Here is a 13,959-nt window from a genome sequence, read left to right as displayed (position 1 = left end):
CCCGGTCTTATTTTAAAATGTACTAAGTTGGTTTTTTAATGCAGTGTGGAGGGGGGTTTAAAGGCAAATTTTTACTCCACTCACATACCCTCATCTAAACTACATTTTAAAGTCCCACGCACCTGTATATTGATGAATAAGGCCATACATTAAGTCTTAGGTCAGGAATATCCAGCCAGTGGCCCCAGACTGGTGCTTACTGAGTGGTCTGATGTGAAGGCAAGTACTCTCAGTAATGTCTGGTCAATCGAGGTAACCCTTAATTTGAATAGGCACAAAAGGCCCAGTTTTATCAATTTATATGTTACTTCCAGCAGAGGGGGGTATTTTAGCATTAGTGGTGCCTTCAAGAACACCAGCCTTCAGATAAATGTGTTTATTTCTAGATTCTATAAACGTACTGTATTTACTTTATATACATTGTGCATTGTACACCGCTGCAGAATATGATGCCGCTATATAACACAATAACTAATAATTTCTAAAAAAATGTCCAAATGCAACCAAAGTCTTAGCTTGTAGTATTCAAGTTGCTTACAGCTCTGCCGTTATCCACATCCAGTTCCGAATGGACTCAGTGGTTTGTTTCAAATGGCTAGCAGGGTGCCCTCATTTTTGTTTTTCCTCGCTAGGTCTTGTCCTCATGTGGGTCAAATCCAGCTACCCAAACTACTAAAATACTCTGACCTCACAATACTCTCTTGCAAAAATAAAAAAAATTACATTTGAAGGAAAAGTACCAACAGGTCACATACATTATAGAAATAACATTAGCCACATCCAACAAAGGTATGTAATCTGTGTTTATTACACTGTTTGGTATCCTGCTGTCCCTCCTATTGACTTGTCCTACATTATGCTGATCTGGCAATTTCCACTTTTAACTATTTCCCTTATATAGAGATAATTTGCTCCTGGGACGCATTCACGGGGACATGCCAGCAACATTGACCTTTCCCTGGCTTGGAGGCGGCAGCGATGCATAGAGACGGGCGAGATACAAACGCCTGCGGCTGTTCCCGCTAATGAGAAGCTAATTGGTGGTGTGCGCAGGAATGAAAAGCCATGTAGCTTAATCCTGTCTACAGTTCTCCCACGTCTGGCATGCATGCCAAGCTTGTCACTGTAGCTAATAAGTATTTAACGATAATAGGGGTCCCATCGCAAAAAGCTCCGTTCTAAAAAAAAAACCAAAACGGGAGGGGGAGCATGGGACTTGAGAAGTGAGAATGGCATGTTGTTTTGTACCATCATTATGAAGCAAAGGGTTTAGCTACTGCTCAAGTAATGTGTGACAGGTCTGCTAGTGATCTCTAATGAATTGTACAAATGATACTGAGGGAAGAGAATAGAATATGGGAAAAGACAACAGAATTCCTAACCGAGGGGATCTGAGACAGGACAGAGGTAGGTTGATACTCAACAAAGAGGTTAAAAGGTAAAAGAAGGTATTATCATTATTATTATTATTAAAATTCATTTATAGAACAACAGTACTGTAGATGCGATAATACTTTTAAGATAGAGGAGAATACACATTTAACAATAACATAAAATACAAAAATGTACAATGACATGTAAGACACATAAAAGGAGAAAAGGGAGAAGAATGCTCTGCTATTACCATAATTCAGGGTCAGGATACAGGAGCAAAAAGAAAAGACACCCACACAGTACCCCAGGGCTGGCCCTAGGGTTTCTGCCCCACATGATTTAATATGTCTGTCGTGCCCCCTCCGCGTTTTCTCACTGGCTAGTAGCCTAGAGATGCGCATGGACCTGTTTCAGGTTTTTCATTCACAAAAGAAAAAAGGGGCACCTGATCTGCTAACCAGCTTAGCACGCTGACTTGCCACAGAGATTTAATGGCATCTTAGGTATAAGTTGGGCAAAACGGGCGCTGCAATAGTTGACGCATGTTGGAGTTTTCTAGTTAATTATGGGAGAAAGTAAGAAGGAGACTCAGACAAAAAGAGTGATGGACAGGAAACAAAGGGAGTAAAACGAAGTAAAAGAAGGCAGGTATATTACTATCACACGTCTGACAGTATATTCAATGTTAATCTACTTTTGTCAGTTGCTTATAATTTAGGGGAATACACTCAGAATCAAAAAGAAATCTGGCAGCTTTCTGGCATTTTGGATCAGAATTTCCACTCCCTTGTTTCATTAAGTTTCATCAAATGGTTTCTGAGATGCAAACTCATAAAAAATCTTTTTTACTAAAATTATGATTTTTTTTCCAGGTGGGCTTTGACAAAGGGGGATATTATAACAGCTCACTTGAACCTATATCATCACAGACAAGTACAACATTTAAGGGCAAACTCAACTGCAGCTAATAAATACAGAAATACAGATATAAATGAGACCAAAGACAATTCATTATCTTGTTCTTCGACATTCCTTATGGCAAAGAGCTACTAATGTCCTCCCCCTAAACTGTTTTACCAGCAGCACTCAAGCACAATCTACATGTCCACTAACATCAAATTATTGGTGGTAAAACTTTCTGGGAGTAAAATGGGAGTTGGGATGTCATCTCCTGGAATTTGTTGTGGATTATAACGGGTCATCCCTGCATATTTCTCTGCAAGACATGCTGCATAATGCAAAGTGCAGTCACTGCGGCAATGGTGAAGAGCTCTCAATGATTTAAATATGCTTTACATGGGGTCATCCAATATATTCTTTTAACAGAAGCTTTCTGGGGTTAACCCAGTGGGATTTGCCAACCCCCTTTTTAGTAAATAAATCGCAATAGACACGTGGACATGGACCAAAAACAACGTCCCCTTTTCACCTGCACATTCTCTAATGTTCCCTTTCTACATATATAATTTCTACAACTGCCTGAATTAGTTGGCAACAGAGACATGATGTGCTACATGAACACGTAGCAGAGGCATATCCAAGTAAATTCGTACAGCCTTCATACATCCTAAACTCAGGAGTACTAGGAAGCCATACAATTTTTGGGTGTTTTTTTAGATATGAAGGACAGGCTCTGCTCCCCTTTTAGCGCACAGCCCACAGGAAATGAATGATCTGATATACAGTGGAGTGATATTACAGTGCATTATAATATACTAGCTTGTGTGAAAAGGCAACCACTTCAAACTTAAATCATAGCAGCTGATAATGGTTCAAAGTTGGAGGGGGGGGGGGAGCAGAGGAAAGCGATACTTTGTATTAATGAGGTATCTGCAATAATACTTTACTGTTATCAGTTCTCTCCATTTAATGCCCTATTACCCAATATTCCATATTTGTTATCAACTGATGGAGTGCTTCTATCCAATGGAAATTTTATTGTGCTTATTCAAAAGGATAACAGGGTCCCGCTGTGTCTAAATCATTCCCGAGTAACTTTTCCTGTAGACTATTTTATTTACTATATTTTCTTTAATGTCTTCAAACATTTAGTAAATAAGGAATTAAGGAAAAGATGTGGCCTGGTGGCTTTTCATATGCACTGTGCATTAAAAACCTAGTTAACGTATTTCTATGTGGGTAATTTTATTAAAAAGAAAACAGAAACCTTATTTGGTGCAGTGATATATCCCGGCCGATAGTGGATTCTGCTGATATGGAGACTTCAGGCTGTCAACAGACAGGCCTGATCTCCTGTGCAGTGGCATGGAGATGTCCCTGCATCTGCAAAACATGCATGATGTATCAGTATATGAGGCGCATCTTGCTTCACCTTCTATGGATGCACCGGTACATCAACACGGTAGCAGACGGGTTGAAGATACATTTTCTCAGAATTTTCAGGTTTTTTGGTGGACTAAAAAAAGGCTCTCCTGCAATATTTCACTGTAATATGCCACATCCATTCTTAGTTTAAAAAAATTCTGCAGATGTGTTCCTTCAGTCTGATGCCCCAATCACTCAAGGGATGGTGGGATTCCAGGTACATAGCACTTGAAGTTTTGGCCACAGAACCTTTTTTTCCCCCACATTGTAGCTGGGGCATGCCCATGCGTTCTGGCAAGCTAAAGACTTGGCAGCCTCTCTGTAGCTTCCCTCAAACTCATGTTTGAGTTTTGAGTGACACTTTACACTGCTTGAGTGGTGTAGGCAGTTGCCACTTCTTGATTATTGATCCAACTGTGTTCACTAGGATATCCTAGGATTAGCCAAAGGTAAAATAATTGGGTGCCATTTAGAGCTGTTTATTTTATCTGTGTATACTGGGAGCTTCAAAAGTAATTTGTCATATTTTTCGTCAGGCAATACATTCAAAGGCCGGGACCTTCATTCAGCATAATCCCTAACAAAAAAACGTATAAACTCCAGCAACTAAAATGCCAGTAGGGTTTAACAACCAGACATTCCCATCATTTGTGCAAGTATGATCCAAAAGTTGAGCCACACCTTGGTGGAGGTCTACACCAAAAGCTATTTTGTATGCTCTCTCCTTAATTGTAGATGAATCGTAGAAGTGAGCACTTCTGGGTCAGTATGAACATTTTTCCACTGTAAGAGAAAGTTGGAAAAGATCTCCCTACAAAAGAAGTAGAAGTGAGGTACAATGCCAATAAGAGCTCGTCCATGGTGCATATGCTCCTAGCTGTGATAGAGAGCTATGTACAAAGGGTTTTGAATTTTGTTAGCTCTCGATGTTTGGATGGTATAGCTGCCCCAGAGTTGACAAACTCACATAACAGGTATATAGTAGGGCTGCAGCTAACGATTATTTTCATAATCGATTTTTCATTTATTTAAAATTATTTAATAAACAAACAGGATGTTAAAAACAAACAGCAGAATAAAAAAACTTTGATAAAAATGCATTTCTTGTTTTTATTAGCCAACCTGCCCCCCCCCGTTATGCACATTTGAGCCCAAGCTTGCCACACTGCCTCACAAATGCCTTATATACCCTATATGCCTTATACCCCCTGATATTCCACTGTGCCCCCTGATATGGCTTATACCCCCAGATATGTCACTCTGTCGTGTTGATAACATTTATCTTCCACTGCCAGTAAATATGGTGGGAGGTTACCAGGTCTGAATATTCTTACATAGATTTGATAGTAACAGGATAACATTATCTATGTATAATTAGTAAATATCGCTGGACAACCAAATCCCTTAATAGTTTAACTTCTCCATGTGCCATTGAAAATGAAAGGAAGCTTTCAGAGACCTTAATTCCACAAGGAGATGGGCAAATTAATTGTTTGTGTTTATATTAAAGTTAGACAAAGCCCTGTTACTTTCTAGTTCCTGTAAAATGTCGGATGGCAAAACTCTCGAGTGTGATACTACCAACATTAAACCATCCTTGTTGTCCCAAAGTTTTTAAATGCATCTTGCCACTCACAAAACCATGGATGTTTGGGTTGTTTCAGACAGCCTCCAACAGGGGCTCTGATGTCACTGATATTTTTATACAATGAAAATACAATTTTTCTCCATGAAATCAATAAACTTGTCACCAAAGCTCATCTGAGAAGCTAGGCTGGTAGCTCCCGTGAAAGTCCAATACACTCTATAAAAGACCTTCTTTGCATCTGTGAAGAGGACAACATGCTGCCTCTGGCAAATGGATCTTATTTACAACTCTTGGGGGTTTAAAACCCTTGTGTCCCACCCAGCCTCAAATCCCATCTGACCAGGGTGGATCACTTTCTGTAGATGCAAGGCCAACACCTTACCAAAAAAAAATCAGTTCTACATTGAGAAAAGGCAACATAGGTATGGTCGATTCAAGGGTTTGGGGATGGAATGTCTGTCATCTCCTTTTCTTGTATACTGACAAACCTATCCACCCTCTGTTTTAGCTTCTATGCAAATCAATTTATCTGGTGGTGTTCTCCTGTGCAGAAATTCTGAAATGTGTGAGTCATTCGCTGTCTACATTGAGCTTTCTGCATAATTTAGTATACACAAAGTGATCTTGAAATCATTTTTCTGGTACCTGCTCTCACATCCTATTTTAATTAATGGACATTTTCTACACAGAAAAGCCCCATGCATTTTGTCAGACGGATGTAAAATCAAGTCATCTGCCATCTCTAATTCAGAATTAAAATTTCATAACACATTAAAAACATATCCACAATGAAAAGAGACAGCAAGACACTTTCACATACATATGATAAAATAGTGACTTAAAGGAATAAATATTCCAAACATGCTACATGAACCATAGGTAGTGGTTCTCCTGCACAGAAAGCAATGTAAAATATTCTGCATAGTGGTGTCTTGGTGTCAAAAAGAAATATATGAATTAAGACAGGCTGTGTGCTGAAGAATATTCTGATATCTTATAAATAAAGGATGGCAAAATAAAAGAGTTAACCAAAGAAGAGAATTTGTAATTACTGCAAGGTGAAGATATCTGTACTCATGAGAGATGCAGCGGGCAAAACTCGGAGCACTCCAGTATGCAACACCCTGGGGACTAAGCAGACATCGGCGACTAGCTGAGCCTACGGGGAAACAGAATAGAACAGAATATGAACCAAAAGTGTGGTATTTGAGAATTAAAACACATATAGAGACATCAGACATTGATAGAATAAAGGAAAGACAGTAGGGATATTATAGCAAGCAAGAACAGGCAAGTGGTTGGGAATATTGCATGGGTTAGTCACACTGACCTGTGGCATTCGGAGGACACTTGTTGTACACAATTTCTCCAGCGGCTGTTTTCTTCCAGGTCATAGACAAGACATACTCATCTTTACACATCTCATGTAGGGCTGTGAAAAAAACAGGAACGTGAACATGAAATAACCCAAGTAATCCAAATAATCCAACCAAAGGACCTGGACAGGTTGCGTCTACACAATTCTCAGTTCTCCTGAGACTGGAACATGATATCTCACAGCCCCCAGGCATGTTATACACCTAGTGTTCTGCTGAAAGTGTTACAGCCTGGCCTTCTGCGTCTTACCTCAGAACACAAGGTTTAATGTGTATAAACAGCTAGCTGTGACCTTCCTGTGGAACAAGAACACTCATTGCTATTCCCTCATAAAACTCAAAAGCCTGTCAGCCAAAGCTCACAGAGACAGAGCAGGCACACTGAGAGGATGAAAGTAGAATAAGAGAGAAACAGAGAAACGTGAGGTGAAAAAAAAACGGTGTTGGGAGGTGAAAACCGATAGGACGGGAAGTGACCGAGGTGCAGAGAGATGAGGCTGTGATAAAGGTGACGTTAGGACAGGGTTCCCATCAAGACAGCAGGGTCTGTGTAGCAAGACCAAGAAACATGCACTTACAGTAGTTGTAAACTGTCAGGGGGTTTAATAACTGATACTAAATGTTACATACAACAGCTCAGGTATAAACTCAACGGGAGTAGGCAAAAAAGTTGCCGAGAATACTTAACTGCATAAGAAGAATTATATTTTCCATGGTAATCACATGTTGTGGAATCTTGCCCGGATACACAGACCAGAGTCGGTGGCGTATTTAAGAGTGAATGATGAAATACAAGGGTGAACACGATGGGCCTTTTAGGACAATCTACGGGGTGTTCTGGGCCTGTGACCTGGGATTTCTATAATGTTTGGTTTAGGGTGTGGGATTTCATGCCTGAGCATTAAAGAGATCACATAGAATATATTAAGGAAAGATGATACTGAAACATAATTACATAGTGTGCATACTTTTACTAGATACACATTATGCAAAGTGAATGTGCTGTCTGCATCTTAAAAAATATTGCCACATGACTGGTGCTTGTTTAAGAGGGGCATGAAAGTGGACATTGCGAGACTTGGTTATAAAGAGCATCTCTGCTTAACACATACAGCAGATGCAGTGATTGGGTACCTGGACATTTCTTTTCATTGCACGTCCTGACCTCGTCCCCGGAGCCCTCGCAGGGGTATCCTTGAACGCCTGTTCCCTGACACATCCGGTAGCGACGCTGCCAGCCACTGTCACATGTCTTGGAGCACAAGCTCCAATGATTCCACGGGCCCCATTTTCCATCCGCTAGAGAGTGTGAGTGGGCAGGAGGGGAGCAGAGAAAAGTATAAAGATGAGGGGGCAAAGGGGGATTAAAGTAAAAATAAGGGGTGAAAAAGTAGAGAAAAGTATAAAGAGGCTGTGAGACAGAGCGTAAATAAGGCATAGGTAGGTGTGGGAATAGCAGGAGGAAAATAAATAGAAATATTGTACAGAAACAAATAAAAGAATGTTAATGAGAACAGCGGAAACAGAGATCAAATGTGTAAATAGGGTTGATGGAGAGTACAGAGGTGATTGGATACGTGTAGCAGAGGAAACCATGAAATAGTACACTGACAACAAAAAAGGGGTACGAGCTGAAGTAAAACTCATAAGAATGCAAGTCATTTCTTGCGTTTCTGACAAGATAATAAAAAACTCCAGACAAATGTAATGGCACCAACAGAACAGACAAGGACCAAGCACAATTAATAGTATAATAGGGAATGAATGAGCAGAATACATATATATAGGAAAACATAGAATTCAGTGGGATGGCAGAAATAAAGAAAAGAATGGAGCAGGCTTGAAAGATATTTCCCAAAAAATTATATATGGAAAAAATGTACCTTGTCTGGAAAGATATTTGTCTAACTATCCCCACTTGTAGATCTGCACTTTGTCGTATAATAATAAGTATCTTAGTAGCTTAGAAGTATGGAGGCATAAAGGTCTACAGTTAGAGGCAGGGCAAGGTGGTTCTAAGGTAGGAGGTTAGAAACTACTCATCCCATGGTAGCTCACACCACCCATAAAGTTATAAACAGAGTCACCTGAATATTATTTAATTAACTTATTATCGTCATTGCGATCAGGAATGCAAGTAGGCAATTTAATATAGACAAAATTCCATTCTTACTCCCGAGGGTATGAATAGCATAATGCACAAAGGCAAATGGGAATCCTAGTACTCTACATTGTGTCACGAAGGTCTCTCAGAAGAATGCACAATACAGCTAGGAAACTCTTCGTGGCTGTGCAGTGACCATGAAGAACAGAATAGAGGTCATGGCATTTTAATGGACTTCCTGGAACAATTAATTCAAAGTAATCACTTTCTGTGTTGGTAATAATTGGCTCAAAATTCTAGTAGAGTAATACTGGGAAAAGAACAGTGTCCTCTCTAAATGTGAGAAAATGTGCGTATTAATCTGCTTTCCTCTGTCCTGTCTTTAGCTGACATACCAATACTCCCTTGGTCAGTTACCTGGACAATTGGGATTAGTGCACTCCCTTGTCTCCATTTGCTGCCCTTTGCAGTCTCCAGAGGCCTGGCTGCATTTTCTCATCCTCTGCTGAGTGCCGTTAGAACACGTCACCGAGCATTTCCCCCAGGAACCCCATTCCAGCCACTGCCCCTCCACTGATCAGAGAGAAAGAGATATAATTGAGTAAATTAATTTGCCTCTGTCATGTAGCTTGGGATAGCCACGTTAGTCCAGTAGTGTAGATGTAAAAAATGAGTATTGCAATATAAAATAATAGCTTTTTTATTGGACTAACATTCCATTTTAAAAGTAAGCTTTTGATAGTATCAACCTCCCCTTGTCAAAATCAATACTAACCATAAAAGATATAAGAAAGACATGGGCAGCACTACATGGGTTAAGGAGAATGATAAAGACTGATAAGGTGAAGGTCACAGTAGTTTAAGGTCATGGTAAATCAGGCCAAGAATTTGGAGGGATGGGGGTAGTTAGAGTGATAATGGCAATGTTAAAAAAAGCAAACTTACTCATATATCTTTAGACAAACAAACATAGGGATGCCATTTAAATTAGGTGAGTGCACAAACTATACTAAAATAAAGGAAATGTCATATGACGTTCTGGTAATGTGATAGGACTCCTATATCCATTTTTTAATCCAGCGTCCTTGGTGTTGAAATGGTTAATTGTCTTTAGTTCAAATATTTTTTCTGTCTTTTGTTGTCTTGATGTTCCCCTTTAGGACTTTCATTTTGAGGTCCTCAATTGAGTGGTCCCTCTGGGTGAAGCGGTGGCCAACTGGGGCGCAGTTACTATTTTTATTATCTCTGTTAAAGGTGTTTCTGCGTAGACACTGCCTGCCTCTGACATAAAGACTAGCTGAGCATCTTTCCTTCTAAAACAGGATCTGCCAAGTCACCAATATGATAAATAATATTTACTGTGCAATTGCATCCTATCAGTGGAAACTTGCAAAAACAATGTACGGTGACAAATCTTCTAGCCTCAAAAGGGACATCCTCTGACAAGGACAAGAGGAGGATAAAAGCTCTCAACTGAATGTGATGAATTAATAAAGGGCAAGCAAGTATCCAGTGATGGATGGGGTCATGGTTCCGGAATGGTGTCTCTTAACCCTGATGACTACTGCATAAGGAATTCACTACCCCATACTTCTCCGCTGATCACAGACCTTTGGTACAAATAATGGAGTACAGTGTCTGGAGATCATGAAGCATTCAATGGGCATTAGGCAGCTGTGATAGAAACTGAATAACTGCAAAGAAACACAGAGTGTGATGGGACATAAAACACAATTATCCATCCCAGGTACAACGTCACAATCTGTTTCAGTCTTTCTGGCCTTTCTTTATCATGGGAACTGTTTTCTACCTACTGAGTTAATTGTAAACCAGTGTGAACATATAACACATATCCAAGTTAGCAAAGTAGTTTATTGTATTTAAGCAATAAAAGGTAACAAACCCGCAATGGCCAAGCTGCAGTGCCATGGACACAGATAACATGAAACCAGAGTTAGATTTATCCTTCAAAATATAATCTGGTTTTCAGTATCTAACTTTTTTTACTGCTTTCAATCTGTATACAGTAACATAGAGATTAGATTAGGGATCAAACAAGATCAAAGGTTGCCGTTGGGAAGTGTAATAGGAAAATAATGTATTAACTGATACCCTATTATATTGTTTCAGTCTCAGGGTGACACTGAAGGAGTTAATCCTGCTAGACTGCAATGGTGCCCCAGATACATGTTGGAGAGTTTTCCGCTGCACATAAAGTCCAACAAGATAAATGTGTTTAAGTACTAAAGGAGACAATATACAGATTAAGGTCAAACATTATTGTGGGCAGGTTTGGAAAGTCATATGAGAGCCCATAAAGAGAAATGGATTGAGGGTGAATTTCCACATAAATCAAAGACATCCACATTATACCATGGGAGACATTCTAGTTATGATAGTGAGAGATGAGCCAAGTTACTGAGCTCGTTACAAGGCACTGGGGCATACAGATGAGTGAAAAGGAAATATCAGAGTGTGTGCAACAGTGAATGGGGCATTGTGTGTTTAGACCAACATATAAATCAGTAAATGTATTCCAGTAAATAAATCTCCCTTAGAGTGTGTTAATCATAAAATGCACTATACAATATATACTTGTTTGTTGCTTTTGTATTGTTAAATGCATACTCCCCTGCACTCTACTCCTGTTAGGCTATGCCACCTTCCACAGCAGCCTAAATTCCTCTACCCACCCCACACATTATACACTGAAACCTTCAAATCATTTCCATGCAAGATCACTAGCGCCATTGTTGATCACGCTAAACGGAGTGAAGATCCAATCAGACTCCAGTATCCCCAGCATGAACAACCATTCCCACAGTCTTTATGTCTAGCAATAGCACAAGCTGGCAACAATATAGCTTTGCCACCCGCTCCCAAAAAAGCTCTGAGAACTCCATGACGTTTAGGTGGTACTTTTTCTGCCTTATTCACAATGGGCGTATCTGACCTGGATGGATGTGCATGTGTGATCATGGATGTGTATGGGTAACTGTGTCAGCATGGATATTGTTAAATGTTGTTGTGTGACCATAGTTGTTGTGTAAGTGTGTGTGAGCATGGATGTGTATGTGTGTTTATATGTGAACATTAATATGTATGTGTGAGCTTGGGTGTGTATGTGTGTGTATAAGCATGTATGTGTAAATTGTGTGTGAGCGTAAATGTGTAAGTGTGTAAACATGCATGTGTAAGTGTGTGCTCATGGATCGGTAAGTGCTTATGTGTGCTCATGGATGTATATGTGTGTGAGAATGGATGTGTTTGTGCAAGTATGTGTGAGCATGAATGTGTATGTATAAGTGTGTGTGAGTATGAAAGTCTATGTGTGTGTGAGAGGGAGTATATGTTAGCATGAGGGTGTTGAGTGTAAATGTGTGTTAGTGAGTATGTGCGTATGCATGTATGTTGACGTGAGTGTGTTAGTCTGAGAACATGTGTAAAAATGTATGCCAAATACAGTATCCACCCTGGGTGCCACATACTCTAGGTACGCCCCTGACATAACCACTCATAATTTGTAAATCGCATGCCCCCCAATAGTCCCGATTTGGGTGGGACAGTCCCAATTTTGTGTCTCTGCCCCGCCTATCCCAACCTTTGTCCCGCTAGGTAGGGTGAGGCGAGAGCCGTTCTCACCTCAGGTGCTGTGCGCCCCCCGATAAGCAGCTGCAGACTGCACAACTAGTTGGGAGATCAAATTCTCCCTCTAGTCGGCCCAACAATAGGGAGCGCGAGGTCTGTCACTTCACACCTCGCTTTACTGTTCCCTCATCACTACGCGCCGGCAAATAATGCCGAGTGCGGGGATATGACATCATCCCTGCGCTCTGCAGCAATAGCCTGCGCGTAGTGATGAGGGTGCAGTAAAGCGAGGTCTGAAGTGACAGGCCTCGTGCTCCCACCACAGAATGGAGGATGAAGGATGGTGGAAGAGTAAGAGATGGGGTGTAATGGCAGTATATATGAATGTATGTGTTTGTAAGCTTGTGTGTGTGTGTGTGTATGGACAGGTGTGTGTAAGAGCAGTATAGGTATTTGTAAGCTGTGTGTAAGGACAGCGTATGTGTATATGTGTGTGTAAGCACAATGCACGTGTATATGTGTGTGTAAAGGCAGTTCTGCGTAAGGGCAGTATATGTTTATATGTGTGTGTAAGGAAAGTGTATGTGTATATGTGTGTTTATGAGCAGGTGTGTGTAAGGGCAGTGTATGTGTATATGTGTGTGTGTAAGGGCACTGTACGTGTATATGTTTGTTTATGGGCGGGTGTGTGTAAAGGCAGTGAGTATGGAGAGGCGTGTGTAAGGGCAGTGTATGTGTATATGTGTGTGTAAGGGCAGCGTATGTGTGTGTGTGTGTATGGACAGGTGTGTAAGGACAGTGTATGTGTATATGGGTGTTTACGGGCAGGTGTGTAAAGGCAGTGTGTATGGAGAGGCGTGTGTAAGGGCAGTGTATGTGTTTATGTGTATTTATGAGCAGGTGTGTGTAAGGGCACCGTATGTGTGTGTATGGACAGGTGTGTAAGGGCAGCGTATGTGTGTGTATGGACAGGTGTGTAAGGGCAGCGTATGTGTGTGTATGGACAGGTGTATAAGGGCAGTGTATGTGTGTTTATGGGCACGTGTGTGTAAAGGCAGTGTGTGTAAGGGTCCTGGGAGGGAGGCTAACATTAGCCTTTTTTAATAATAATTTTTTAAAAAAATCTCTCCTGTTGTTGACTACTCTTCCAATGACACTCAGTCAGCATAATGGTGGACACCTGGCTGGCTGAGAGTTATAGGAATTGTAGTTCACAGCTAGCATCTGCAGCTTTACTGTTGACTGCACTAACCATGGTGCTCAGCTATGGAACTGTAGTTTACAGCAGATGATATGACAGGTGTTAGTTGTGAATTTAAACTCCCACGATGCCTAGTCATGTGGACACCTGGCTGGCTGAGCATCATGGGAATTGTAATTCACAGCTAACACCTACTGTTAACTGCACTTCCCATGATGCTCACCCAGCATCATGGAAGTAGTATGTCTGGCTGAGCCTCATGGGAATTCGATGTGTTCTTTATTTTTAATATGCATGACTGTGCTGACAAAAATGTAGCGTGTTTTAAGTGCAATTGTATTGATGAGTTCCGCAAGAGTGATCAAAAAAAGTGTCCCTCTTTCACATTTTGAAATGTTGGGAC

The 13,959-nt window shown here is 40.6% G+C and overlaps 1 protein-coding gene across 1 annotated transcript in view; it reads right to left on the bottom strand.

Moving 5' to 3' along the window:
* LOC149301081 (adhesion G protein-coupled receptor B2-like) overlaps nucleotides 1–13,959 on the bottom strand; it is a 71,930-nt gene that overhangs the window by 33,451 nt on the left and 24,520 nt on the right. Inside the window, exons 4-7 of the mRNA XM_089484607.1 lie at nucleotides 9,185–9,340; nucleotides 7,798–7,962; nucleotides 6,618–6,719; nucleotides 6,340–6,446 (exon numbers count right to left, since the gene is read on the bottom strand). Of these exons, the coding sequence (XP_089340733.1) occupies nucleotides 6,340–6,446; nucleotides 6,618–6,719; nucleotides 7,798–7,962; nucleotides 9,185–9,340 (530 nt within the window). The remainder of the gene's footprint in view (nucleotides 1–6,339; nucleotides 6,447–6,617; nucleotides 6,720–7,797; nucleotides 7,963–9,184; nucleotides 9,341–13,959) is intronic.

The sequence above is a fragment of the Sceloporus occidentalis genome, unplaced genomic scaffold (assembly GCF_023333645.1).
Source record: "Sceloporus occidentalis isolate IW3139 unplaced genomic scaffold, rSceOcc1.0.p SCAF_22, whole genome shotgun sequence".
Classification (NCBI taxonomy): domain Eukaryota; kingdom Metazoa; phylum Chordata; class Lepidosauria; order Squamata; family Phrynosomatidae; genus Sceloporus; species Sceloporus occidentalis.
This window is presented reverse-complemented; position numbering and strand designations above follow the sequence as displayed.